Source organism: Caenorhabditis elegans, chromosome II (genome assembly GCF_000002985.6).
Source record: "Caenorhabditis elegans chromosome II".
Lineage (NCBI taxonomy): Eukaryota > Metazoa > Nematoda > Chromadorea > Rhabditida > Rhabditidae > Caenorhabditis > Caenorhabditis elegans.
The window spans coordinates 6234451-6260184 of record NC_003280.10 but is presented as its reverse complement, the minus strand read 5'-3'; the positions used below and the strand labels follow the sequence as shown (position 1 = coordinate 6260184).

The window sequence follows — 25734 nt, the reverse complement described above, 5'->3', positions numbered from 1 at the left end:
TAAATAAATGAGTTGGTGTTTGTGCTCAGTTTACTTCACAATTTGCAAAAACGAAATACATATAAACACAGACTACACAAACTTGTTTGTCCCCTTTTTTACCAATTTGCTCGCCCTCTTATCTATGTCCTACGGTGTAAATTGGAAAACAGACTATCTTATCATTCTGAAAAACGATTTAACTTTAACATACATGTTACCTCATTTTTCTGCAGCGTTCTTCTTGAAAATGGCACGGTTTTTCCTTTTTTTGGCGTTTGTGGAAGTTAATTCTATTATTTCACCTCCTAATGAAATTATCGAAACATCTGTGGAAGTATTCAATCAGTGGAAAGAAACTAGAAATGCGTTTATGGATTCAATGGGTTAGTTTATTAATCGTTCCATCTAACCCTTCAAGTTCCGTGTTACAGAGTACCCAATGGGCTTTCCAAACTTCAATTGTCCCCAACCTCATCGAAAATCTTCCGAATCTGTACATCAGCTTCATCCATCACAAATTGGAGTGATAGCAGCACTAGGCGATTCTGTGTCAGTTGCACAAGCGGCGAAATCATCGTCAATTCTCGATTTATTTGATCAGTTTCCTGGTGTTTCGTTTGTAACAGGAGATGATGTAAAGCTGAATGAGCAAGCCACCTTTATTAGTAATAATTCGTTTTGACTTTCACTTACTTGCAACAGAAGCTTTTCAGATATTTTCCGTAAATTTGCACCGCGAATAAAAGGAGGATCCTCTGATTTTGTTCAAAAGTTTTACGACTTTAACATGGCGATTCCTGGCTCATTCAGCTCGGAGCTTCCCGAACAAGCGCTCAAATTAGCAAGTACATTGAAGAAAAAGCTGGGTAGAGAAACATCTGATACATGGAAATTCGTTAATATTTTCATCGGTCATAATGACTTGTGTAACATTTGCAATAATGAGGTAAAATAACCATTTCACATCGGAGCTAATTTTCATTTCCATTAAAAAATATTTCAGACTACCTTCGGGCCTGAAACATTTGGAAAGTCACTTCACTCGGCACTTACAATAATTCAAACAAATGTTCCAAAGGTATTCGTTAACATAATGCCACCAATAAATGTCAAAATTCACTCACAAGCTCACAAGTTGAGTAAGTTCTGCGAGTTTTCACATAGGTTTGTTTTTCAAAATTAAAAAAAAAATTAAACATATAATTACAGAAAAACATGCTCGTGTATTTTTGAATTAAATGAAAAAGAATATCAAAACATCAAGAAACAATTCGATGAACAATTGAATGAAGTTGTAGAACAATTCAATCAAAAATATGGAAATTCATCTACATTTGCTGTTGTGATTGCTCCAGCCATGGATCTAAAATCAATTCCGTTACTTAAAAACCAGCCGAATATTGGACTATTGGCACTCGATTGCTTCCATCTTTCTCCAATTGCTCATGATATTGCTGCGAAACAAATTTGGAAAGGATTGTTCGAACCAATTGATCAAAAAACAATCACTAATCAATTATCAGTTGGATTCGATAGATTCGTGTGTCCTCCTGTTGAATGTCCGTACCTAAGAACGATTCAAAACTCTGAAAACTGTGAGCCATCAAGAGAAATGAGATTTCTCCGAGTTCCTTCAGCTTTTGCAAGCTCTCCTGGTTTAAGCATGCCTCCATACATGATTCCTGTATTTTTCCTTTTTGGTGAGTTTGGTCTGGGAAAAAATACGTTGCTTATTTTTTTGTGAGGCGGCTTAGATTAAAAGCAGCTGCTATAATAATCAATAAAACCACTTTTCAAATATTTTCATTGGGAGAAAGTTTCCGTTTTCGCTTTTTCAGAGATAAGAGATATAAAATAAAGGGGCACCAATAAACATATTTTCTCAAAAACGCTAGACGCTAATTGCCTGCCCTCAAGGCACCTACGCCTGCGTCTTGTGTACTACCAAATTTGAACTTTTTCACTTTTGAAGATTATGTAAACATACTATAAGAAAAACGGTTTAAAAATATATCAAAAATACTCTGCACGGTGAAAAAATCTAACACCTGAGTTCAAGCTAAAGTTCAAGAAAAAAGGCATAGATGTAGGCAGGTAGATATTCTGTCACTTATGACTAAAAATATGTCTTAGCATTATTCAACTTTTTATATAAACCGAAAATATTTTGTTCCTAGGTACCGCTCTAATACTCCTATTTGTTCGTGCTTCCATCCGCAGTTCTACGACGTCTTCCGAGTTTTCCGATGAACGACATCATCTACTTCTTCCGCTGCGTGCCGACCTCAATGACAACATTTTCTAAATGGTTTCTAAAATGTACTCATGCCACTTGATGAGACAGTTGCGTGAACGATGAGAACGTCTAGATTTCCACTTTTTATAACAACTACCAGCACCCTTCTTACTCTTCCTAATGATGTCACACCTATGCGGGTTTTATTTCGAATGGCGTAATGCATTCTATCTCACTACATCCATTAATGTTGCCTACTGTATTTATTGTTTTGTGTAGACTACATATCAGTCCCTAGTGTAGTATCATAATGAAATGGCAAAGAGGAAATAAATGGAAGTGTGTCTGTATGTACATATATATCTCCAAAAAGCGATTCATTCAGAAAGAGACAGAATCGAAATTGAGAGAATGAAGAGGAGAAGGAAACCCGATTGTGATTACGTAACCGAGTTTCTTTCAGAATCAATCATAGTGGACAGAGGTGATAAGATAAATTGAGGTAAAAAGATCCGATGGACATGAGAACCAGAGATTTATTATTACGTCATCTAAAGTTCAAAATGGCTTTAAGAAGTTAGGATACTCGATCATAAAATGTTCTTATTAGGTGACACACATTTAGAATAATGAGTCCGATCATATATAGTCAGATATTCTCTTAGTTTTCCTCATGTTTCCATCAACTTTAGTGAAATTTTCCGAAGAAATCAAATCTGAGCCCCTGAAATTTCCATCAGAAACTGTTTCAGTACATTTTTTGCTGAATTCGGTATTGTTAGATTTTATTTTTTTAAATCTTTACAGATCATTTTTCCAAATAGTATGAGATTGTTTTTCTGGAACTCCAAATATTCAATCCTCAGGCTATGCATAGATTTCTAGGTTTGCTAGAGTTGATTGAGAAGTTGCGGCGAATTGTCGAGATTTCAGACCAATTATTAATTTTTCATTCAATACCGAAAAGTCTACGCAGCTTTTCAGTTTTTCTAGAAATTACAAGATCCATTGTTGTGGACTTGTATGTTCATCTAAAAAGACAATGTCAGCCACAGTCGGTCCATTCTATATATCCAATTTATCTACTAAAGGAACTCGTTTTTTTATTTATCTTTTGCTTTTCTTTTTTGCTTCGTCCTTTTTCAAAAGGCTTTTCCTTTCCTGTGGCGGCGGCGGCGGGCGGCCAAAACATCTGTGGCGTCGTGCCCTCGTCGATTGCGCAATGCTTCATCTTCATATCCTCTCAGCTTTTTCTTCATCTTCTGGAGACGGGTTTAGCGGTGTCGCGCCGTTTCGTCACGTTGTGTCGTCAGGGTGTCATGACTCGAGAGAGAAAATGAAAGAGGAAGGCATGTAATTGTTTGTGATGGGATATGCAATTGCCAATCAAAAAGGTTAGCGCCTTGAAAGTGAAAGATGTCTCACCGGAATAACCGCTTCATCTATGTATTCCGTTTATTCAAACTATTTCAAACAAAACAATTGCGAAGGTCATGACCATCAAACTCTTCATCATTGTAATTCAATTGAAATTAAGAAAATTGAAACGAAACTCCCAAACCACAATCAACTAGTAGTGTTCTTGGCAAGTGTGACCATAAAGATGTACAACACCTAGTATATTCTTAATTAACAATCACGGCATCTTTCCCCTTGTCTTTCAAAGCAGCTTCACACCAGTCTCTGTGTCGCCTAGATTATACTAGAAATTACACATTTTGCCCACGCACCGTTACAGAGAGAGAGGCCCGTCGACCTTTTCCAGTGTTCCTCTCCCTCCGCCTTCTCTCTTCCAAAATCTTCTTCACCAGCTTCTCCCGCTCCACGTCTTGGCCACGCCCCATTCGGCTTTAGTTAGCAGTGCTGGGCTGCCCACTAAGATCCGGTCTTGCTAGTCTATACCTTCTTACCTTTCCATTTTCTCTCTATCTACCATTATTATGATCTACCGATTTGTGGCAACTGTTGCCATATTGGCAGCCAACGGTGAGCTCTAAGTTCTATTATAGGTTAATGTAGAAAGTTTAGTTTCAACCCATAGTTTCAGTTATCCACTGAAAACACGAATATATTGCATTTCTAGTACCACTACCATTTTCAAAATTTGAAAATTATATATTGTCTTTCTGTTCCGCACCCCATCACTCAAACTTGAAAGTTTTTTTTCCGTTAGACTTGAAAATATCCGTAATCTTTCTAGAATGAAACTAGAATAACAGATAATGAATTTATGTCAGTTGACAGATTTAAAAAATTCTGATATAGCTGCCACATGGTGCAAGACTCATAGTTAAATACGGTAGCATATTTCCCAAAAACATTACCATCATAATTGTCAAGAAAATATTCAGTTTGAAACTTAAAAAAAACGTTTTTTAAAATTTAATTTCAGCTCACTGTCAATACTATCAATGGCCAGAACAACATCAACAATTTAATAATTTCAACGGATTCCCGCAATTCCAACAGCAACAGTTTCAACAACCACAGCAGTTCCAGCAGCAACCACAATTCCAGCAACAACAACAAAATTATCAGCAATTCCTAGCTCAACAACAGTACCAACCACAATTCCAAGCTCAGCAACAGCCTCAGCAACCACAATATTTCCAACCACAGCAACAGCAGCAGCCTGTACAGTACCAACAACAGCAACCACAGCAACCACTTCAATATCAGCAGCAACCACAACCAGCTCCACCACCAATCTACTCACAAACTGTTGTTATCCCACAAGCTCCACCCCCACCACCAGAGGCTTATCAGCAACAACAATATGGTCCATCTCAGCAGAATCCAGTAATGGTTCAACCAGCCGATATCCCAAGATATCATCAGAAGCCTCAGCCAGTTCCACAAGTACCAGATGTTGCATTCCAACATGTGAATACTGCTAGAAGTGTTCAACAAGTCGATTTTGATAATAAATTGTTCCGAGAGCAACCAAATTCATTCACTCAAAACCAAGAAAAGGTAATTATGGCACAAAATTGATTTTATGCACCAAGTCAAAAAAGTTTCCTCCAAACTTTAATTTAATTTTGTTTAAAACTATTATTTTGCCAAACAGGATGTTTTGGATATGATTGAGAAGTTCGAACCATTAGTTCAAAACCTGGAAATCAAAAAATACGACACCAACTATCCCTCCTTATTCACAGATTTTCATTAAGTTAAAAAAGTTTATTTCAAATGTTCTTTGTTGATTCCTCTGATTCCCTTATTTATCTTATGTTGCAGATCACTCTGCTCGCCCAACCACCACCACCTCCGGCACCTCCAGCACAGACTCAGGCACCACTTGTACGTGCATGTTTCAATATTTCATCTATATCACTCACTTCACTGTCCTTGTCGATCCTCATCATTTTCAGATCCGTGTCCCTCCGCCGCCAGCCAGATTCATTCCAACTTTAAAATCTCTGTACAGTATTGATCCTCCACGTCCAAAGGTCCTTATTTTAGTTTTGTGATTTCATTTCTTTAACCAATTGTAACCATTCTCCAGAATCCATCTTACAAACCCGATGAAATTATTGTCGATGGTCATCGATCTTATTTTGAGGATACACAAAGAACAAGACCACAGGTATTATTTTATTTTAATTTCCTTAATTTTTATTATCCTTTTGTCGTTCTCGTCCATATTAATCATGTCAAATGTTACAGTTTTCAATTAAAATAATAATAACAGTAATCATCGGATTTTTCAATTTTTAGTCTACCAAGACCCGTGTTCAATCAGTAGGAGGAAGCGTTCATTCAAGTTCTGCCAATATTCCACGAACATCTCAACCAGCCGCTGTTGTATCTCCACCACAACAACGTACATTTGTCAGACCAAATGAGGTAAAAATAGTTGTTCTAGATGCAAAGTTTTGCGATTTTGCGTCAAAATTACGATACCCGGTCTCGACGCGGCAAGAATTTTTTGAATGCGAAAAGGTGCGCGCCTTTAAAGATTACTGTAATTTCAAACTTTCGTTGCTGCGGAATTTTCATATCAAGACTCATATCGTAATTCGACAAAAATATTTTTGTTTATCAAAAAAATACTATAAAATTTTAAAAAATACTATAAACAATGGATGAAAATTCCGCATCAATGAAAACTTGAAGTTACAGTACTACTTAAAGGTGCACACCTATTTGCATTTAATTAAAAATTTGTCGTGTCGAGACCGGATACCGTATTTTTGGCGCCATTATGTAATAATAAGAGTTTATAAAAGCTCTAACTAATTTACAGCAATTCCAACAACCCCGTGTCGTTCGTCCACAACCACAGCAGCAATTGACACGTCCAGCTCCAGCTCGGCCGCAAACTAGAAGACCTGTTCCACAGCCACAACAAGGTGAGTATCTAGATGTGAAAACTCATACAGATGAAACTTCATGTAAATTTTTTTCAACTCTAATTTCAATTTCAGCAACACGACCAGCTCCTCGTCCAGTTGCTCCAAAGAGCCATTTGGCACAACAACCTGCTCCAGTGACTGCTCCAGTTGCCAAGCCAAGAGTAAGATTACACCTCTTAATTGAAATCTGAATTTTAAATTTTCAGACTGCCAGTGCAAAATTCCTCCAGTGCTGCAAGGGACGTAAGGTGCATAATTCTTGCGAACGAATTTGTAGTTTTGATGTTCTTTCGAAGAAAGTTCTAACTGGAATGTTCCTTGGAACTGATGCATGCCCACAACATCACGGTCTAGATCTGATGCAGTGTGCTGCTGATAATGATGATCACACTGCATGCTGTATTGATCGAGAAGTTGATAAAACGTCTGCTGGAAAGAAATGCCTTGGATTCTGTAACATGAAACCGGGAATTACATTCCAGGTAATTATAATGAAATTATCTTTGTTAATTAATTATTTAAGGCTGATGTATCGATGCTTCCATGCTGGTCTGTCCTCAACGATATCAAGCAATGTTTCAAGGAGAATTTGGAACGACAACTTGCTGCCCTTTAATACTAATACAATTGAAACTGAGCTCTCTTCAAAATGCCAACCCCCACTTCAATCTAGTCCTTGCCATGTTAAATTATTACTCCGCCTTCCAATTTATCTTTTTTCTAATTGAACCGGTGTTGTACAATTTTTTGGTTATCAGATTGGTTTCATTTGAATTGGACTTGATTGTCACTCTGGTAACCAAAAACGTTAAATGTAACATACCTAGCGAAAAAGTGAAATGTATTGAAAATAGAAAACTATTAAAAAGAATGAAGAAAATTCATGATGATTCTCTTTTCTATTAATTATTCGAAACAAAACAATAACAAATTGATGGGTTGAAAGAAAAACTAAACTACTATTTTAAACAAAAAGAGAGGGATAATGCTAAACGGGAAATTTTTAAAAAAACATGATTACAGTTTCCAATTACTCATCAATGCGGGTAAGATCAGATTCAGGAATGACTTAATTAGCGTCTTTTGTCGGTCACATTCAAATAGTCGGTGTCGGCAATATTCAACATCAATCCTCCTGTTGGGAGATAAGTCTTGTTTCCAGACTCAGACACGATACGAGCAATTTTTTGAGCAGCACGGATTTTTCTAAGCTTCAAAAATCCTGGATCGTTCTTCATGGCCTCTCCCAAAAGTTTTGCAGACTCAGCTTCTCCTTCAGCTTGAACGATCTTCTCTTGCTTCTGTTGCTTAGCACGTTCAACATAGAAGGTTGCTCTTTGTGCTTCCTGTGCGGCAACTTGCTTAGCTTCCACAGCTGCAGAGTATTGTGGAGAGAAAGCGAGCTCGGTGAGGGAAACATCATCGAGGATAATGTTGAAGTCAAGAGCCCGCTCGATCAATGTTTTGCGAACCAACATAGAAACCTATAAAAACCATTTTAAACGAGGTGAAACTCAGCCAGATCATAACCCATAATTTTCTAAAAATTTAAATAGCTGATTTACCTGTTGGCGTTGAGTGATAAGTTGTGAAGCATTGAATTTGGCGACAACTCCTTTAAGAACTTCATTGCAAATCGATGGAAGAACACGCTCTTCCCAGTTTTGTCCGAGAGTTCTGTAGATATGAACGAGATGTTCAGGATTTGGTCGAGAGAGAACACGGAGTCCAATGTTGACCATTTGCAAGTCTTTCGATCCAGTTGGAGAGCGAATCTACAATTTGAATTATGACTGATTATCAGATGAATACTTTTTCGCAGGAATACTTTTAAAAATAAGTGTTTAAATTTTCAAAACCGCCACTATGAAAATTGTATACGTACCTGGTTTGGTCTGGCACGGATATCATAGATGATTGGATATTGGAACCATGGGATTCTGAAGTGAAGTCCTTCCTTGTACAAATCCGTCGACAATCCTCCAATTCTGTTGAACATGATAGCTCGGTGTCCAGCTTCCACTGAAAACAATTAATTTGATCGTTATACTTAATATAAATAATTACCAGTGAACATTGACTGGGCGACACCGTAAACGGCGGCTCCGGCAGCAGCCACGAGTCCTAGACCAACTCCAGCTCCTCTAGCATTTTGAATAGCCTTCTTCATTGCTTCTTGCCCTTGTTTCGCCATTTTGCTGCAAAATAGACACATTATGATGACTCAAAAGAAATATGATGCAAAAATCGTTTCAAAAGAGAACAAGGTTAAATTCATGAGTTGATTAGCATGATAACAATAAGAATGAGCATATCAATATGCGTAAATTTTTAATTTAAAAGAAATTCGGCTTTGAATTATCAAAATATTCAATTTGGATATCATTATCTTACTTATTTTAAAAACGAAATTTGAATTATGCGGCATTGAAACCGTTTTTGTGCCGCATTGCTACCATATAAAAAGTAAACATGGAAAATACAAATATCTCGAATATAACCAACATTCATTAGATAAAAATCATTTTCAGAGCATAAAAAACAAAGAAAAAGCGACTTGAGAAAGAAGAGAAATACGCAGGGAAACAGACGCTCTGAGACCTACTCAGGAAATACCATGCGCCTTTAGTTCGTTGAAGAGGCAATGCAAGACGCAGAGAGGCGCAGACACAATGTACGCGGTAATTCAAAAACAGTAGTTTCGCCAGCAAAATTTGTTGTAGACATAGAGTACCGATATCGGCCGATAACTGAATTACAAGCGTTTACAGACAAATATTTTTATTTTTTTTATCAAAGAAGACTACAAGAAAACAAAAAAAAATACAACCATGGGAGTAATCACCATCATATCACATTCGAACTTTTAATAAATTAAAATCCCAAAGCATTGGCAAACATGAGAAAAAGATTGAACAAGTATTTAGAAACGAGTAAAAAATATCCCGTTGGAAGAGAATGCTCCAAATGATAATATAATTTTCAAAAAATTTAAAGCTCGGTCTTTATCTCTGACTCGTTTTCTACTTTCGACTCGTTTGCTTTCTTCGTGCTTTTCTTTTCCTTCTTCTTGTCTTGTTCGGCTTTTTTCTTCTCTGCTTCTTCTACAATGGTGTCGATATCAATTTTTCCGTCTTTGGCAAGATCGTCCAATGTTGTGATCTTCTTCATTTTCTTCATGAATCGATCTACTTCACGGTTCAGATTTTTGGTCTGAAAAATAAAATGATTAATTAGTATTCGTGTTTGTAGTTCATCTCAATGTACCTTGGTGTCAATATCTTTTCCAGTGAAGTTGAAATCATCTGTTTTCTTCTTCAAATCTAGGTGTTTCCGAACATCTGTGACCCAAATTTTCAGTTTGTCCAATTTAGATTTCAAACCGTCACGGTCTTCCTGAAAAAAATATTGCTACACGAATTTAGATATATTCTGTACCTTTTTGAATAGTGCCTTCTCCTCGTCAACATTGTTACCCAAAGTGGTCAATGAGAAAGTGGTTTCCAGAAGAGTCTCCAAGCTCTTCAACTTCTCTGGAACTGCCTTGTCGTGTTCTTGTCTCTTTTTCACACTCCGTACAACATTCTTCAATTCGAGCAAATTATCTGTGAAATCCTTCGTTGGTGTATCTTTCGTCACATCGTCTTCGAGCCAAGCACGAATTCTTTTCACAGAATCTTCCAATTTTGTTTTCTCCTCATCAGCCATGTAATCAGTGAACTCAGTTTCTTCGAGATATTGTGAACATTCAAAATTGAAAGATTCCAATTCATTTTCCACCGCAGCTCTCTCGGATGCAAGTCGTTCTTTTTCAGCAAATGCTTCCATTCTACGTTTTTCTTCTTGAACATCATATTTATTTGGAACGAATGCAGATGGATATTTGTTGGTAATGCGCAAGCGAACAATTGATGGAAGTTCCTTTTTCTTTTCTTTCACTTCGGTTGCATTACCGGAAGAAGCATTTTTCTCAGTTTCATTTGTTTTTGGACTTTCTTCAGATGTGGAATTGACAGGGGTTTCGGGTTCTGGTTCAGGAGTTGAATCTTCGACTTTCACAGACTCTTTTTCCTCTGTTTTCTCTTCAGTGCTCTGTGGAGTACTGTCATCAGTTGTCGGTTCACCTTCTTCAGTTTTTGATGAAAATAGCCCACTGATGGTGCTTGCAATTGCTGAAACAAAAACAATATGAATAGAAATCAGAAAACCAAATCTTACATCCAACTAATCCAGATTTTGGCTCAAACAAAGCTTCGGCTCTTCTAACTCGTACAATTCCAGATGCATCCACAATAAAGCTAACTTTCACTCCCTTGAACTCTGATTCTTCACTGGATCGATTTTTCAATGCCTCACTCAGACCACTAATTTCAACATCAACGAGATTATCCAACAAACTTCCAATTTCTTGAACTTGTTGCTTCGTAAAACTTTCGATTTTTCCATATTTCAATGCAACTGAAAAATCATCCGAGTAAGAGGTTAATGAAATCGTCTTTGGGTGGGTAGGGTAGACGGAATTGGCAGCAAACAAGGTTTTAACCACATTTTTCTCTCCAGTAATCTCTTCAGTCTTTTCATCTCGAATTTTGCTGACAAAATGAACTTCAACAGGGAAAATAACTTTTTCCTCGATGTTGAACGGCTTGACTTTGAATCCTTTACTGAGATGAGCTGCTTGAAATAGGGCTCCCATAGCGACGGCTTCATCAGTGTTCAGGAACTTTCCGATCTCTTTTCTGAAATTTAAAAAAATTGTTCAGCGGCCTACTTTCAAACTCCGGTCATGGGACGCGACGTTAGCGAATCCGCCAATTTTCTTATTTAGCGTCTCTAACAGTCGAACTGACCATTGCAACAAGTTGCGAGTTGTCCGGGTTGGAGAGACGCAGTAAAGCGGGGGTCGAACCTACATTGTGTGAGCGACAATAGCACATACAACCACTCCGCCATTGAGGTACGAGAAATCGCGTTGCGTGAGCGCCCTAGATACAACGGTGGCTTTGCGACAGCGCTCACTTACGTTCCAATTGTTTTCTGCACAATTTCCTGTACTTTTGGCACTCTGGTTCCAGCTCCCATCAGCACAAATTGATCAATATCATCGATAGGAATCTGAGCCATCCGAAGAGCCTGTTCAATTGGCTCGCCAAAACGAGATTCCATGTCGGAAATAAGATGATTGAAATCCTCACGAGTGACTTTCAGTTTAGCATCGATATCTTCATGAGCACTCTCGATTTGAGCAAAATGTTCGGCATTGGCAGATAGAACTTGCTTCAATCTTTCAGCTTCTTTTGAAAACTTTGTCATCGCTCTTCTGTTCGTATTGACCTTTGTCTTCGGTTTATAATTCTTCTCGAACATCTCAATAAGATGATCTCTAAGACGATTGGTCATCTCAATTCCTCCTAATGTTCGATCGAACCCTACTCCCAGGACTGTCATTTTTGGTTGTTTCTCGTACTTCTCCTTGACCAACTTAAACTCGACAATTGTTGCAGTAGTCTTAGCTGCTCCCATGTCATAGACCATTAATCTCTGCGGTTTCTCACCGATTTCTTTTCTACGGAAGATTCCATGACTCAATGCTGCAGCTGTACCATCATTGATAAGTTGAAGGACGGTGAGTCCAGCCATTTGAGCTGCACGCTCTACAGCCAATCTTTCAGCAGGTGTAAAGTAGACCGGAACAGTGATAACAACATCTTTGATTTCAGCAGCTTGTGCATATTCTTCAGTAAACTTCTTCGCGTTTGCTAAAATCATAGCAGTTAGTGCTTCAACTGTATAGCTTTCTCCGCTGAAAAATACATTATTATTTTTTATAGGAAACATAAAGAAACGATGCCTACCCAAGCTTGAAGTTAATAGAAGAAGCATTCTTCGGAGCATCATCAACCTCGAAGAAGGTATTTCGTCTTTTGAATAGCTCAAATGAAGGATGTTGTGTGGATTTGCCGACTAAATCGTTGAGTTGTCCATGAACAAGATGAGGATACCGGACTTGCATTCCGATAGCTGCATCAGCGAAAGTTCGGTGGCCATCCTGAATCATAACAACATTCGGTGTCTTCCTTCTCGATTCCGTATTCAGAGCAATGTCCATTGGAATTCCAGGTTTTACAATTCCAATTTTAAGGAATTGAGTCCCGAGGTCAATTGTCATGGCGGCCAACTGTCCATCTTAAAAATAATAATTATGATATTTCCAATACCGTTTTTTTGTTACCTGAAGTTGCGAAAAGGCAACCGAGGAGTATAACCAGCAAGACTGTCCCATGTAACCGCATGTTCACTGAAATTTGGCTTGATTAATACCTAATTTGCATTTGTTTCAGGTAAGAAAAACGAGTAAACGTCTGAATACGCTTAATTGAAAAAAAAAAGAAAATTTTGACATACTTTATACACAGAAAACTTCACAACGGAACAAAGTATACGGGGATGGAATAAAAGTGTGTAATGAGACAAAACGGTGGTTGGCAAGATTACGCGAGTTGCCACGTAACAAGACCGCTTAATATTCTAGAAAAAAACTTAGATGTGTTTGAACGCAAATTTGAGCAATGTAACTAGGAAAATAATGCGAATTGTAATAATGGTAGAACATGAAGATTTGAAGTGAGAAATTATTCATCGGAATCGCTTCTTTCCTTCTTCAGTTCACTCAACTTGGAGATCAATTTCGATCCGAATGTCTCACTGTAAAAATTATTTTAGAAATTTGCAATAAAAATGTATGGTACCGGAAAAGTGGCGAAATATCCATAAGAAGCGTATGGAGTGACTCGAAATACTTTGTATGAATATCGAGTTGTCGGAAATCACCATTCATGCAGTCATTGCGATTTGATGCAACTCGCCATCCCTTTTCTGAATATATTCGGTTTATAATTATTTATTGCTCATCTGAGTGAACTTACGAGTGAGCTCGATACAATGAGTGTGATTCTCGAATGTAGTTACATTAATGAAGAGAAGTTGTGAAGTACGTGGAAGCATTTCGCTTACACCAATCAAGTTGACTGCAAATGCATTTTCACGAACAGCTGCCATTGCTTCTTCCTCAAGGGTGGACTTCTCCACATCACAATCACAACTTCTGAAAATTTCAAATAAAATTTAAACAAAAATTATAGTCAACGAACCCACAAAGCGCCGGCTTTTTGACAGTAACAGGAGTTGTTGGTGGAGTCGTCGTCTCGCTCACAGAGGCATCTTTGTCAGATTGTTGTGTCATCACTGAGTTCTTAATTATGAAGTTAAAATCTTATTAAAATAAATAATAAAATTATATATATATATTCGAAACTGTTAAAAACAGCAAATAGATAAATAAATTCTCAACTTTTTGAAATAAGTTCATTATAATACATGTAAGACTGGGAAATTGAAAACCCGTAATAAAATCATGGCACAGTGAATTGGATGAGTTAATTATTGTCTGTCAACAACATTGTAAAGTTTTTCCAGCTTGTCGAGATCGGATTTTGCCTGAAAATTGCAATTAACTATTATTGTAACAACTACTAAACCTTACCTTTTGAACAAACAAGCAAAGCTGGTCAATTTGATCGAACAAATTTTCCATTTCGAGGATATTCTTTTCTGTCATTTTCAGCTGTTCGCTGAGTCCTTCTGAATGTGTCTCTGTTAGAATTTGAATTGTTCTCAATTCTTCGAGCACAACGGAACACTTATCGAGAACCAAATTCATTGGTCCTGTGGACGCTGCAGTATTCTGAATACAACATTTTAGTTTAGAAAACGAATAATAAAAAAACGTTACCATTCCTGCGGTGACTCCCACCAGCTTATGCACATTTGACGATATGTCATCAACTCCGGTCATTGTCCTGAAAATCGATATTTTATGTGACGATGCATAAATCTACGTAGGCTGAGAAAGAAAGAGAACGAATTGAAATGGTTTGAAAAATGTATTATTAAATTGGAAAGTGTATAATTGGTACTGAAAATATATAGATTAAATTTCGAAGGGTATTAATTTAAATATTTCAGCCCGCAGAATTAATTTTAATGTTATTTTAACTGAAAAAACGTCCGTTTGCAAAATCCAATAGAAATTCTAAGCAACAAGCACGCTCCAGCGAACACAAATTTACGCGGAATGTTTAAGTTTATTATTCGATTCATGCGAACGTTATATGTAGTTTTAATGCTCGAAATTTTGACTGTTTTTGAATTTTCCTATAAAAACAGAGAAATTTCTATGACGTACTATCCGAACAAAAATAATAACGTTACGAAGAACTTAAATATGTGGAAAACTAATCTAATCGCCTTTTATTAAAAGATGTTGAGCTATTTCGAGTATACTCGAATAATGTGTTTGAAAAATGGCCGTCGCTTGAATAATTTTAATGATTAATTTTAAAAGAAGGAAATTTAACGCTTACAATCGATAAAAATATCATAAGGGAAAATTGAAACGGCTAGCAGTTCAGAAATCATACAAAAAAAAAATAAAAAAATAAGCTCTTAAAAACAAAGCAATACATGCGCGTAAAGTTTGTTGTACTCTTTGCAAACACCATCACGCAAAGATGTATTGTTTCAATTGGCGGGTGTTCAAATGGAATTGAAGAGAGAACTGTAAAAGTACATGGGGCAATCCGTCACATGGGACAAATGTACAAAATCAGGCAAATTAATTTTTTTAAAAAGTTTTTATATCGTTTTCGTGTTCTTCTAATTTATAACGAATATTCTCGCACAAATTAGAAAAAATTGATCTAAAAACATCGAAATTTCCTACAGTGAATTTAAAGGCGCATAAGCAAAATTACTTTTTACACCGCGCGGCGAGACCAATCCGCTTTTTTGGTCATCCCTTGAATTATTTTGGAATCAGTTTTCAAAAGATAGATATCCATGACATAGACTTTTCAATTATTATTGTTTCCATAGAAAACATGTACTTTTGTTATACGTCATGATACCATTCATAAATAAAAATATCAAAACAATGAATGTTCAAGAATACATATGCATGCCATTTTCTATGTGAATCTCCAAAGTATACTGCTTTGAATTGGCATCACTAACACAAATATTTGTTCATGATTCACTTTATTTCACACTTGTTAATACCCAAATACGAAAGTTCCATCTGAAAAGTTCATACGCGCAGCTCTTTTCTCCATAGAACATACTTTTGTAACGTGTCATGTCTATAACTAATTTCAACTTTGCAGTGCTTTCCACATTGTTATCGATTTGTGTCTCCGTATCAGTAGTATAGTGGGAGGGCGGCAAAGTGTGACTCAGTTCGCACTCACCTCTTTTTCAGTGTCATTTTGTGTTCTTTTTCATTTCTAAAGAAATATTTAGTCATTAAGGAATGAGAATATGACGACACCTCGACCAACACATCTTCACAGAAGATCATCCTCAAAATGGGTTCCTCCATCTGCACCACTTCATAATCCTATTTCTATTTTTCGAGGACGAAGTAACAGAGAAACTGGGTAAGCTATAGGAATTAATTTCTTATTTTTTTTGAGCTAAAAAAACAAAATTTGAAACGCTCAAAATCAAGGAGCTGCCTAACTTGTTGTCAAGCTTTCACCAAAAATGGAAGCTGGTTCGGAAATTGAAAGCTTTAAAAAAATGGAAGAAGTATATTTCAGACTTTCAAGATTAGTCTAAACTTAATTCAATTCTTTCCAATTACCTGCTCCGTCTTTTGGTAAAATATTGACAAAAATTCAACTTCTTGAAAAAGTAAAATTTGGGAGTCTTAACCAAGTCTTGCTCTGATTTCGTTCAAGCTGATAAATTCTAATTTAAAAAATAATGAGTCAATATACATTTCAAAAAAATCCAAGAACTGTCGTTTTTTAGATCTCGAGTGATTCGTCCCAATCATCTATTCGAATCACCTCGTTACGAACTAAACAACTACCGAGACTTCACTGACAATCGAATTTCAACAACTAAATACACATTTTGGAACTTCATTCCACTCAATATTTGGCATCAAGTGTCCACAAAATACGCAAATCTATATTTTATATTTATTGCAATACTCAATTGGGTACCATTTTTTGATGCTTACACAAGATATGTTGGATTAATACCAATTTGTTTTGTATTGGGAACAACTTTGATCAAAGACGGAATTGAAGATTATCGAAGATATAAGTTTGATAATCAGATTAATAAGAAAACATGTCATGTGTGGGATCGAGATAGATGTGCATTTCGAAAAACTGAATGGAGATATATATTAGTTGGCGATTTTGTACATATTTCAAATAATCAAGATGTGCCAGCTGATATCATTTTATTACGTTCATCAAGTGAAAGTGGAACATGTTATATTGAAACATGTAACTTAGATGGTGAAACATCATTGAAACAAAGAATGGTTCCTGCAAAAGTGATTGATTATTCAAAGGTTTGCGAATTTTTTAGATTTTCAATTTATACGCTGTTTATTTTTAGAAAGACTCTACCTTCAAGCCACCAGATTTCACAGGAGTTGTGACATGTGAGAAGCCAGATAAAAGTATTTACACAATTAGAGCGAAAGTGGAATTTGAACCAGGTGAGAGCGATTTGAGTTGGAAAAATAATTTGGTGATGCCTAGCTACAGGGGAAGTTTTTCAGTTTCATATTTTATATATTAGTTACTAAATAAATGTCAACTATTCGGAAACGTTTAGCCACAACCAAATGCAGTTTTGACAAAAAAAAACCAATAATAACTCTGACTGTTATTATTTTAATTCTGAATATTCAGGCCAATCTGACGTCATTATCAAAGAAAACATGCTTCTTCGGGGTTCCCGTATCAAAAACACAACGTTTGTTGAGGGAATTGTGGTTTATGCAGGTCACGATACAAAAGTGATGCAGAACAATGGACGAGCTCCACACAAAACATCTGGAATTGAAAAACTGACAAACAAGTGAGCACGTTGAACTTTAACATAAAACTGTGATATCTTTAGATTTATAATTGCTTGTTTCATAATGCTTCTCCTTATGGTATTGTATGGCGCTATCACTTCAGCAGTTTGGGTTGGACAACATCCAGTTGATGAACAGGTTTATTTTTGAAGTTAAAGCAAAATTTATTTAAAAATACCCGAAAACATAACACAAGAGTTAGAAGTCTTATTTGGATGGTTCAACATTCATATTCTGTAGAGAATCTATGCATTTTTCGATGTGGTGGGCAGCAGCAAGTGACACCTAGAAAAGAGAAATTCACTGTAGATGGGATATATTTTTGGCATTGTATCAAAAAAACATTAAGCTTACATCTTTCCTTCTTTGATTCTCTCGTTTTACATTTCGCTTCTGTAGACGTCGATTCTTCAACATTTCCTTATCCTTCAAGTGATCCAACGGCATTGAAGGTTTCTTTTTTTGAGATTTCAAAAAATCCGAACGATCACAACGACTTTTTTCGTTCTTAAATCTTGTAATTTGAACCGAAACATCCTTGTGTTCTTTATTCGTCTTGCGAACCATTTTATAGAAATAGTTAGTTCAAATATTAGAAAAAGAAATGAAATACTTTGTACAACAGAGCGCAGTTTCCATTCTTGCCAGAGAACATGTAAGACAAAGAGACGTAGACATATACTTGTTACAGATTCCATTCATTCTCTCAAACACACCGAGACCGTTCATAGAGGGGTTCATTGGCATAGGTGCATTCTTTATCAACTATCAACTTCTTGTGCCAATTTCACTGTATATTACTGTAGAAATTATCAAAGCACTTCAAATCTACTTTATCAGCAATGATATTCAGTTATATGATCAGAAATCGGCAAGCCAACTTGAACTTGAAAATTGAAAATAATTAATGTTTTTGTTAATTTCAGGATAGAGCGATTGATTGTCGTTCTTTGAGTATTCCCGAAGAACTTGGAACAGTCACACATGTTCTTTCAGACAAAACAGGAACACTTACTGAAAATATGATGATATTCAGAAATTGTGCATTCGATGAAACAGATTACGGTAGCAATGGTTCTCAATCGAATCCTGACAAACCAGTGAAATCTGATGAACTCTATCAAAGAATATTGACATCTATGCAAAACCCAGTACAGAAGCATTTCTTTGCAAACATTCTTCTGAATAATTCAGTTGTTGTAAACCATATACCACATACAGACGTTCTAGAGTTGGGAAATTTTGATGGAGGAGTGTACAATATTGGAAACTCATGTTTCTATGATGTAACTGAAGAGAAGTATAAGCAGAAGTTGGCTGCTATTGGGAAGGGTGGTGTGGATGACGATGATGTTTCAAGACCAGACGAGTGAGTAATTTTTAATTTTTTTCGATGTTTGAAGTTGGTTTAGACTTGGCTTGACTTGAGAAAAAAATAAGGGAAACCGCCGCGGAAGAATCGCTTGAAAATTGTATCGCATTATCGCAGTCAAAATATAATATGATATTTTACCCTTTCTGGTATCAAAACAGTGTTTTTAACTTGCTAACTTTGAAATCTCAGTTCACTGTTCCTAGTCTTTTTGCTGTGGAATTTGAGAATTCGGAGAAGTGAGATGAGCACGTTTTGGGAGGTTCCTTCTTATATATAACAATTGGAAGTTATTAGGTTTCACACTAGAGGAAATCTCAAAATTTGCCGAGTTCGGCAAATTCGGCAAATCTCTTTTTCCAATATTTGCCGAGCACGGCAAATTCGGCAAATTTGCAAATTGTTCAACTAACAAAATGATGAAACATATTTTTTATTTTTATTAAATTAAATTTTTATTTCAATACGCCATATACTTGTAGAGTTCCACAGAGTCAAAGCCATTTTACGAAAAATCACCAAAAATTTTGAGAACTCTTTCGCTGTACCCGCCACAATTCAACATCCATTGAATTTGAGAAAATTTTTTTTGTTAAATTGTGAGTGAAAAATCTTTCTCCATATTTTCAGTTTTAAGTTTTTTGATATTTTCATGTTCCGCCAAGTTATAGACCGTTTTCTGAAAAAATCCAATTTCGCTCATAAAACTCTTCATATCCAACGTATCGACTTGAAATTTTGAAAAATGATCACTTTTTTGAGGTCTCTACAATGTCCTAAAAAATCTTTCAAAAAACACTGCCCATCTCCAAAATCGTCCTTCGCTCCGAAAAATGAAATCGGACTTATGCTTTTCAAAAAATGGGCGAAAAAATCAAATTGCAATTTTTGGGTCGAAAAAAATGTTTTTAGAAAGCTAAGAACACGCTATTTACGAATTTCATGTTTATTTTCAGTAATTTCTTCTCTGAAACGACCTAAAAATTGAACAAAAATAACATAATTTTAATTCTCACGTAAAATGTTTTATTTGCAATCAAACAATTGAAGCACTGAGCAAGTTATCAAAAAATTTTACGTGAGAATCAAAATTATGTTATTTTTGTTTAATTTTTAGGTCGTTTCAGAGAAGAAATCACTTAAACTGAACATGAAATTCGTAAATAGCGTGTTCTCAGCTTTCTAAAAATATTTTTTTCGCCCCAAAAATCGCAATTTCATTTTTTCGTCGATTTCTGGAGAAGCAAAAGTCCGATTTCATTTTTCGGAGCGAAGGACGATTTTGGAAATGGGCAGTGTTTTTTGAAAGATTTTTTAGGACATCGTAGAGACCTCAAAAAAGTGATCATTTTTCAAAATTTCAAGTCGATACGTTGGATATGAAGAGTTTTATGAGCAAAATTGGATTTTTTCGAAAAACGGTCTGTAACTTGGCTGAACATAAAAAAATCAAAAATCTTGAAACTGATAAATCATGGAGAAATATTTTTCACTCACTACTCAATAAACTTTAATTTTTAAAATCCAATAAAATGTGTTATGAAGGGTACAACAACAGAGTTCTCAAAATTTTTCGTGAATTTTGGAAAAATGGTTTGACTCTATGCAACTCTACAAATAGTTGGTGTATCAAAATGAATAGTTTGCAGGTTTTCCGAAAATTTTCATTTTTGCCGAATTGCCGGTTTGCCGTTTCTCGTATTCTATAGATATTTTCATAGAATTTGCTTACTTTTCAAAATAGATGTAGGAACATTCATAGGATGGGTACAATTTTGCCGATTAAAATTGAAATTCTGAAGTTTTGGTAATAGCCGTTTTCCGGCAAAATTTCGGTTTACCGTGAATGTCGGTTTCCCGTTTTTGGCCGAGCTGAAAATTGAAAATTTGACAAAAATTACTATAATTATCATATTGTAGATTGGGACTTCCAACAACATCAATCCAATTTGATGACCGACTAACTGTAATTGTGGAAGAAGACACACCATCAGACTCACCAGCGCCTGATGCATCTCCTAGAGATCTTCCTGAAACTCCAACTCCAACTTCTCCAATTTATCGACCACTTTCATCATTGTCTTCTTTTTCAAGAAAATTGTCCACAGTTGTGAGAAGAAGTATTTTAAGACCTATATCAGACATGTAAGCAGCGAATTTTACAGAAACTTGTTAATTTCCTAACTTTTTAGAATACCTGTGAGAAAACGATTAATCTCATTCAAACAGCAGGCTATGAATCCATACGAAGCTGAAAGTCCAGATGAGTTGGCTTTAATTGAAGGAGCTGCTCTTTATGACTATGTTCTTCTGGAAAGAGCAGCAACAAGTGTTACAATTTCAACTCCAGAAAAAGCTGAGAAAAGATATGAAATTCTATTAACACTTCCTTTTGATGCAACAAGAAAACGAATGTCAGTAATTGTAAATTCTCAAAAAGGACCATTGATGTACTGTAAAGGTGCAGATTCAGCTATAATTTCAAGGTAGCAAAAAAACAAAAAAAAAACCAACAATTAGTATTGAATTCAGGTTATCATCAGATTCTCTGGAAAGTAAAAGAGTTCAAGATTTGAAAGATCATCTGGACAATTACGCAAAGAAAGGTCTAAGAACGTTGTGTTTTGCAATGAAGTATATTTCAAAAGAAGACTTCGAAGATTTTCTAGATTCTTATAGATTTGTAAGTTCTAAAAATTATCTTATTTTTCTGAATAAAGATTTCTAAAATTTAAGCTAATGGAAGATGCAACAAGTGAACGTGAGAAGATGTTATCTGAAAAAGCAGATGAACTTGAAACAAATCTGAAATTATCTGGAGTGACTGGAATTGAAGATAGATTGCAAGATGGTGTTCCAGATACTCTTCGTGCATTGAGAGATGCTGGAATTCAAGTATGGGTTCTAACTGGAGATAAATTGGAAACTGCCCAGAATATTGCTACGTCCAGTGGCCTTTTTCATCCACAAAGATCATTAAAGTACGGCAGCTTTAATTTGTTTTAAGTTTAATCTATTTTTCAGAGTGATAGAAACTGAAACCGATGCTGAAGAAGCTAGTGAATCAGCTGGATTAAACATAATAATGTCCCCAGCTGCAATTCGATTAGCACAGGATGGGAATGCTCATCTTATGGAAGCTTTAAAAAAGTAAGACGCATTAAGTTTTTATTTCATTTTTTGAGCTTGCCTGAAAAGCCTTCACCGGACACTTGCCTAGCAGTAAATTTCTTTATTAAATTCCAAACATAGAATAGGCGATAGGCAGGCATGTACGGAAGGTACTTGAAGACCGGCCCTCCATGGAATCCGTGCAACTTTCTAAATATTTTCAGAGCCAAAACAGTATTGTGTTATCGGATGACACCTTCTGAAAAAGCGACAATTGTGAACACTGTAAAGAAGAGAATTAAAGGAAATGTTCTAGCAATTGGCGACGGAGCCAACGACGTTCCAATGATTCAGGCGGCTCATGTCGGAATTGGAATCGCTGGAAAAGAAGGATTACAGGCGGCCATGGCTTGTGATTTTGCTATTGCAAGGTTCAAATTTTTATCCAGATTATTACTGGTTCACGGACACTGGAGTTATTATAGATTAGCAAACACTTTTCTATATTTTCTGTACAAAAATGCGGTGAGTATCTTCAAAATCAATTGACAAAATAAAATTCAAAACTTTTCAGAATGCTGTGTTCATAATTTTCTATTACCAATTTTATAACGGAGCATCTGGAACAAATATAGTTGATCCAATATGGGGAGTCATTTATCCAATTATTTTCACAAGTGTTCAGCCTGTAGTTGTTGGAGTCTTAGATCAAGATTATGATGATCAAACATTAATGAATAAGCCAGAACTTTATGTGATTGGAAGGGAAAACCAACTGTACACGTGGAAACATTTCTTTCGAGATGTCATTGATGGTATCTACCAAGCTGCAGTTATTTATTATGTTGCATATCTGGTTGGTATTTTTTTTCGGTTTTTTCTTTCAAAAATATAATTACATTTAGACTCTGGACAACTCTACGTCAAGCCTTTGGGAAATGGGATTTTACATTGCAACTAGCTCAATTCTTGTCAATTCTGGTCATCTAGCTCTACAAGTTCGCTATTGGCATTGGCAACTTGTTGCACTATTCTCATTTTTCATACTTTTTAATTTTGCATTTTTCTTTGCCGAATGTCTTACTGCGGCAGCTGCAATGGTTCCTGATCCACCAGTTTGGATGCCAATACATGCAATGGGAGATCCTAGATTTTGGTATTATCAATTTATTACGGTTATTGTGGCATTATGCCCAAGGTTAGTTAATTAATCACAATCACATTTTATAATTTTAACTTTTCAGATTTACATCAATGTGTCTAATGTCTTCTTTGAAATCTGAAACATCAAAAAGATAATTCCATTTTCTTCGAAGCATTTTTTATTTTTTGTACAAATAGTCTCATAAATTGATCTGATACACACAAACGGGTACTATCTCTTCTCAATAAATCAAACATTCTCTGGTAACCCGAAAGATTTCACAGCTCGATAACGTCGGTGAGTTGTTTTTTGAGTAGCAACCAGACATAACTAGATTTCAATATAGTAGTTGCAGTACTTCTTCAAACATTCCCCTATCTGTGTACACAACCGTACCACTTTACCCTCTATCGTCCAAGTCTCTTCAACACATTGCACTATCTTGACGCGCGTCTTCGTCAGCTGATCATCATCAAGTTCGTCTTTCTCCATGAGCTTTCCGCATCCTTCTCCCCCGCGTTTCCGCTCTCCACCTGTCTATTTTGTGTTATTTTTCACGAATTACTACACCGTTTTGATGAAATTTCAACGTCTGCTTCTCTGCGAGAAGAGGCGAAAATCGAAACGGCGATTTTGTAAACATTCATGTTTGTGTCGGGCGCCAGTCCTGGTGCCTCTCTGTTTTTGGTTTTCAATTTCTTTCTCACGCGACCCCATTTTTCATTTAATGTCATTTTCTCATTACTGGTATGGTCTGTATCGTAGCGAGTGACACCTGGCAGTTGCAAGCTTAAAAGTGAAGGCACGTCTTGTGAAACTATTTCGAAATAAAATAAGAATCAAATGTTTCCAATGGATTTCTTTTCGAAAATCGTGTTATTTTTTTTCGACCATGAGAAAAAGTATAATTTGTAGACAATCGATCGAAAAACAAAATATGGCTGAATTAAATTTCATTGAATTACAGTGTATTTTATTTTTTTTGTTCTACTATAGTCGTCCAAGTCTCTTCAGCACATTGCGTAGATCACACGCAGATGAGAACTTTTTTGCTCATTCTCTTATTTCTGATGTATTTTCGTAAATTAAATTTTGATCTACACTATTTTTTTCGCAGATCCTCTCTAAAATTAATGGGCGCCAAAAACAATTTTTATTTGATTTTCTTAAAGTGCCGCGGGTGTACTAAAACCATCATCGCTTGTTTAACACTTTTTTTTTTGAAATTTGACCTTTCTAAAAAGTTGTCTTGAATCAAAGCGCGTTTATCTAAAAAAAATGTACACTGTCCTTGGTGGTGACGGTCACTGGCCATAGTATTGTCGATACTGCCCCGTCGCAACTGCTTTTTGTATGTCTTTTGTTTTGCTTCGTTTTCCCGTCTGTAAAAATACAATCGCCGAACATTGCTACCACTAGCGACCACCTGACCATCCTAAAAAGTGTCACTGTTTGTTTCATTTCCGTGTCTCTTCCCGCTACACACTCTTTTCTTGCTCCTGATCACTGATAAAAGCTAAAATGTTTTTTCCAGGCAGAATCATGTTCGAACTGGCTTTCATCGCTGTTCTCGTCGCAGGTGCGGTCTATGTTTTTATGACCCTTCGCAAAAATGGATTTTTCGTCACCGTTGAGCCATCTGTCACCACTTCACCAAAAAATCTCGACAAACCGTTGACAGTCTACTACAAATATCATTTGGGACCATATCAAAATGTGATGAATGTGATCGGCGAGGCAAAACAACTGTTGGCATCCAGCCCAACACCTGCAACGTTCTTCGGCATCTATTACGATAACCCAGAAGTCACCGATTCCCACTTCCTCCAATCTGCTGTTGGAGTCGTTTTTGGATCAGATGGAAATGATTTCCACAGTGAAAAATATTCGAAAGATTTGACTGACAATGGCTTTGAGAAGTTGGTTCTGCCAAATGTCGAGAGAGCCGTTCAAGTTACTCAGCCATCCACTGGTGGATTCGCCTCTTTCTTGGCTCTTGTTTGGTTCACCTATTCAACCATCAGAAAGTATATTTCCGTAAGTAATACATTTTAGGATCGACTCTCAAAATATAGAAACATTTCCTTTCGTTGTTTATCAAAATTTATAATATTCTGAAGTTAGATGCACTCAGATTTTATGAGCTATTTTGTAAAAACATAAATACCTTTACAGGAAAACAAACTTGAAACAACTTACGCCGTCGAGTTCTACACCAACACCGAAATCAATGTCATTTTCCCATTGGACAACGCCAACGAGTTTCTCGTGAAAGATGTACATTTCCTTTAATCTGGATATCTGATTGACTAATTCAAATCTTATTACAGTACCAATCGATCGACAAGCTTGAGAGTGAAGCCGCCAAGAAAAGATTTGACTCATCCGAGGAGGACAGCGAGAGTGAGCCAGAAGGAGCTGAGGAGCCAGCCACAGAGGAAAATGAACAATAAGAGCTTCATTCAAACGACCATCACACTGCCTTTCCATTCTGATTATGTGTACTATACCATAACCCTTTTGTAAACATTTTTGACGATAAATTTGATACTTTTCCAAACTCAAATGTTGACGTGGAACGCGCGCTTG

At 36.2% G+C, this 25734-nt stretch overlaps 9 protein-coding genes and 1 non-coding gene across 13 annotated transcripts; 4 read left to right on the top strand and 6 right to left on the bottom strand.

The window, feature by feature from the left end:
• Positions 1-163: 163 nt before the first annotated feature.
• Positions 164-2572, top strand: F13H8.11 (Lipase_GDSL domain-containing protein). Its single transcript, NM_062851.6, has 6 exons — positions 164-365; positions 414-647; positions 696-928; positions 986-1146; positions 1192-1682; positions 2160-2572. The coding sequence occupies exons 1-6, from the start codon at positions 230-232 to the stop codon at positions 2285-2287; spliced, it is 1383 nt and encodes a 460-aa protein (NP_495252.1). The 5' UTR covers positions 164-229; the 3' UTR covers positions 2288-2572.
• Positions 2573-4060: 1488 nt separating this feature from the next.
• dbd-5 (uncharacterized protein) lies at positions 4061-7466 on the top strand. 2 transcript variants are annotated; one of them, NM_001267184.4, is made up of 10 exons: positions 4061-4204; positions 4611-5191; positions 5459-5521; positions 5593-5670; positions 5727-5807; positions 5939-6067; positions 6468-6573; positions 6649-6737; positions 6783-7058; positions 7100-7466. In NM_001267184.4, exons 1-10 carry the CDS (start codon positions 4159-4161, stop codon positions 7190-7192), a joined length of 1542 nt encoding a protein of 513 aa, NP_001254113.1. In that variant the 5' UTR covers positions 4061-4158; the 3' UTR covers positions 7193-7466. The 2 variants fall into 2 exon arrangements, with proteins under 2 accessions (NP_001254113.1, NP_001254112.1); NM_001267183.3 differs by lacking the exons at positions 5459-5521; positions 5593-5670; positions 5727-5807 and having other exon boundaries at positions 4087-4204.
• Positions 7405-8774, bottom strand: phb-2 (Mitochondrial prohibitin complex protein 2). Its single transcript, NM_062849.5, has 4 exons — positions 8644-8774; positions 8462-8598; positions 8142-8351; positions 7405-8060 (listed from the first exon to the last, which is right to left on the bottom strand). The coding sequence occupies exons 1-4, from the start codon at positions 8768-8770 to the stop codon at positions 7650-7652; spliced, it is 885 nt and encodes a 294-aa protein (NP_495250.2). The 5' UTR covers positions 8771-8774; the 3' UTR covers positions 7405-7649.
• Positions 8775-9339: 565 nt separating this feature from the next.
• Positions 9340-12874, bottom strand: T24H7.2 (Hypoxia up-regulated protein 1). Its single transcript, NM_062848.7, has 7 exons — positions 12809-12874; positions 12432-12762; positions 11600-12379; positions 10795-11315; positions 10015-10748; positions 9844-9972; positions 9340-9789 (listed from the first exon to the last, which is right to left on the bottom strand). Exons 1-7 carry the CDS (start codon positions 12867-12869, stop codon positions 9568-9570), a joined length of 2778 nt encoding a protein of 925 aa, NP_495249.1. The 5' UTR covers positions 12870-12874; the 3' UTR covers positions 9340-9567.
• On the bottom strand, positions 11330-11468 carry T24H7.6. Its single transcript, NR_003417.1, has one exon. It is a non-coding gene; the product is annotated as a small nucleolar RNA T24H7.6 (small nucleolar RNA).
• Positions 12875-12965: 91 nt separating the features above from the next.
• On the bottom strand, positions 12966-13828 carry lelo-1 (GSKIP domain-containing protein). The gene is made up of 4 exons (NM_062847.10): positions 13728-13828; positions 13503-13681; positions 13326-13452; positions 12966-13281 (listed from the first exon to the last, which is right to left on the bottom strand). The coding sequence occupies exons 1-4, from the start codon at positions 13817-13819 to the stop codon at positions 13209-13211; spliced, it is 471 nt and encodes a 156-aa protein (NP_495248.1). The 5' UTR covers positions 13820-13828; the 3' UTR covers positions 12966-13208.
• Positions 13829-13861: 33 nt separating this feature from the next.
• Positions 13862-14936, bottom strand: blos-4 (Biogenesis of lysosome-related organelles complex 1 subunit 4). The gene is made up of 3 exons (NM_062846.4): positions 14369-14936; positions 14120-14320; positions 13862-14073 (listed from the first exon to the last, which is right to left on the bottom strand). The coding sequence occupies exons 1-3, from the start codon at positions 14429-14431 to the stop codon at positions 14017-14019; spliced, it is 321 nt and encodes a 106-aa protein (NP_495247.1). The 5' UTR covers positions 14432-14936; the 3' UTR covers positions 13862-14016.
• A 961-nt stretch (positions 14937-15897) lies between these two features.
• tat-4 (Phospholipid-transporting ATPase) lies at positions 15898-25694 on the top strand. 3 transcript variants are annotated; one of them, NR_165323.1, is made up of 20 exons: positions 15952-16070; positions 16447-17002; positions 17050-17152; positions 17349-17517; positions 17560-17656; positions 18210-18389; positions 18445-18887; positions 20811-21035; positions 21083-21376; positions 21423-21573; positions 21627-21871; positions 21915-22040; positions 22226-22526; positions 22576-22857; positions 22907-23199; positions 23246-23442; positions 23501-23621; positions 24680-25182; positions 25321-25422; positions 25476-25598. NR_165323.1 is itself a non-coding variant. In NM_001393096.1 (16 exons), exons 1-16 carry the CDS (start codon positions 15952-15954, stop codon positions 23298-23300), a joined length of 3639 nt encoding a protein of 1212 aa, NP_001379745.1. In that variant the 5' UTR covers positions 15898-15951; the 3' UTR covers positions 23301-25694. The 3 variants fall into 3 exon arrangements, 1 of the variants encoding a protein (NP_001379745.1); NR_165322.1 differs by lacking the exon at positions 23501-23621; NM_001393096.1 differs by having other exon boundaries at positions 15898-16070; positions 23246-25694.
• T24H7.8 (Small vasohibin-binding protein) lies at positions 17643-18127 on the bottom strand. Its single transcript, NM_001267182.4, has 2 exons — positions 17873-18127; positions 17643-17803 (listed from the first exon to the last, which is right to left on the bottom strand). The coding sequence occupies exons 1-2, from the start codon at positions 18083-18085 to the stop codon at positions 17726-17728; spliced, it is 291 nt and encodes a 96-aa protein (NP_001254111.2). The 5' UTR covers positions 18086-18127; the 3' UTR covers positions 17643-17725.
• On the top strand, positions 24680-25701 carry T24H7.9 (GyrI-like small molecule binding domain-containing protein). Its single transcript, NM_001393095.1, has 3 exons — positions 24680-25182; positions 25321-25422; positions 25476-25701. Exons 1-3 carry the CDS (start codon positions 24688-24690, stop codon positions 25596-25598), a joined length of 720 nt encoding a protein of 239 aa, NP_001379746.1. The 5' UTR covers positions 24680-24687; the 3' UTR covers positions 25599-25701.
• The last annotated feature ends 33 nt before the right edge of the window (positions 25702-25734 follow it).

Excerpts from the sequence above, each read along its gene's own strand:
- lelo-1 (NM_062847.10), bottom strand. The coding sequence starts at position 13,819 with ATGACACAACAATCTGACAAAGATGCCTCTGTGAGCGAGACGACGACT. Across the intron at positions 13,682-13,727 it reads AAAAAGCCGGCGCTTTGTGG|AAGTTGTGATTGTGATGTGG; the intron begins GTTCGTTGACTA and ends TGAAATTTTCAG. Across the intron at positions 13,453-13,502 it reads TCATTGTATCGAGCTCACTC|AAAAGGGATGGCGAGTTGCA; the intron begins GTAAGTTCACTC and ends GAATATATTCAG.
- T24H7.8 (NM_001267182.4), bottom strand. The coding sequence starts at position 18,085 with ATGGTTCGCAAGACGAATAAAGAACACAAGGATGTTTCGGTTCAAATT. Across the intron at positions 17,804-17,872 it reads AGAATCAAAGAAGGAAAGAT|GTGTCACTTGCTGCTGCCCA; the intron begins GTAAGCTTAATG and ends TCTCTTTTCTAG.
- T24H7.9 (NM_001393095.1), top strand. The coding sequence starts at position 24,688 with ATGTTCGAACTGGCTTTCATCGCTGTTCTCGTCGCAGGTGCGGTCTAT. Across the intron at positions 25,183-25,320 it reads CCATCAGAAAGTATATTTCC|GAAAACAAACTTGAAACAAC; the intron begins GTAAGTAATACA and ends ATACCTTTACAG. Across the intron at positions 25,423-25,475 it reads ACGAGTTTCTCGTGAAAGAT|TACCAATCGATCGACAAGCT; the intron begins GTACATTTCCTT and ends ATCTTATTACAG.
- blos-4 (NM_062846.4), bottom strand. The coding sequence starts at position 14,431 with ATGACCGGAGTTGATGACATATCGTCAAATGTGCATAAGCTGGTGGGA. Across the intron at positions 14,321-14,368 it reads TGGGAGTCACCGCAGGAATG|AATACTGCAGCGTCCACAGG; the intron begins GTAACGTTTTTT and ends TGTTGTATTCAG. Across the intron at positions 14,074-14,119 it reads TTTGCTTGTTTGTTCAAAAG|GCAAAATCCGATCTCGACAA; the intron begins GTAAGGTTTAGT and ends TGCAATTTTCAG.
- tat-4 (NM_001393096.1), top strand. The coding sequence starts at position 15,952 with ATGACGACACCTCGACCAACACATCTTCACAGAAGATCATCCTCAAAA. Across the intron at positions 17,153-17,348 it reads GAAAGTGGAATTTGAACCAG|GCCAATCTGACGTCATTATC; the intron begins GTGAGAGCGATT and ends CTGAATATTCAG. Across the intron at positions 21,574-21,626 it reads TTCTAGATTCTTATAGATTT|CTAATGGAAGATGCAACAAG; the intron begins GTAAGTTCTAAA and ends CTAAAATTTAAG.
- F13H8.11 (NM_062851.6), top strand. The coding sequence starts at position 230 with ATGGCACGGTTTTTCCTTTTTTTGGCGTTTGTGGAAGTTAATTCTATT. Across the intron at positions 648-695 it reads TGAGCAAGCCACCTTTATTA|ATATTTTCCGTAAATTTGCA; the intron begins GTAATAATTCGT and ends GAAGCTTTTCAG. Across the intron at positions 929-985 it reads GTAACATTTGCAATAATGAG|ACTACCTTCGGGCCTGAAAC; the intron begins GTAAAATAACCA and ends AAAATATTTCAG.
- T24H7.2 (NM_062848.7), bottom strand. The coding sequence starts at position 12,869 with ATGCGGTTACATGGGACAGTCTTGCTGGTTATACTCCTCGGTTGCCTT. Across the intron at positions 12,763-12,808 it reads TTGCCTTTTCGCAACTTCAG|ATGGACAGTTGGCCGCCATG; the intron begins GTAACAAAAAAA and ends ATTATTTTTAAG. Across the intron at positions 10,749-10,794 it reads AAAATCTGGATTAGTTGGAT|CAATTGCAAGCACCATCAGT; the intron begins GTAAGATTTGGT and ends TTTTTGTTTCAG.
- phb-2 (NM_062849.5), bottom strand. The coding sequence starts at position 8,770 with ATGGCGAAACAAGGGCAAGAAGCAATGAAGAAGGCTATTCAAAATGCT. Across the intron at positions 8,352-8,461 it reads TCCGTGCCAGACCAAACCAG|ATTCGCTCTCCAACTGGATC; the intron begins GTACGTATACAA and ends TTCAAATTGTAG. Across the intron at positions 8,061-8,141 it reads TTATCACTCAACGCCAACAG|GTTTCTATGTTGGTTCGCAA; the intron begins GTAAATCAGCTA and ends TGGTTTTTATAG.
- dbd-5 (NM_001267184.4), top strand. The coding sequence starts at position 4,159 with ATGATCTACCGATTTGTGGCAACTGTTGCCATATTGGCAGCCAACG. Across the intron at positions 5,522-5,592 it reads CACAGACTCAGGCACCACTT|ATCCGTGTCCCTCCGCCGCC; the intron begins GTACGTGCATGT and ends CATCATTTTCAG. Across the intron at positions 6,574-6,648 it reads TGTTCCACAGCCACAACAAG|CAACACGACCAGCTCCTCGT; the intron begins GTGAGTATCTAG and ends TTTCAATTTCAG.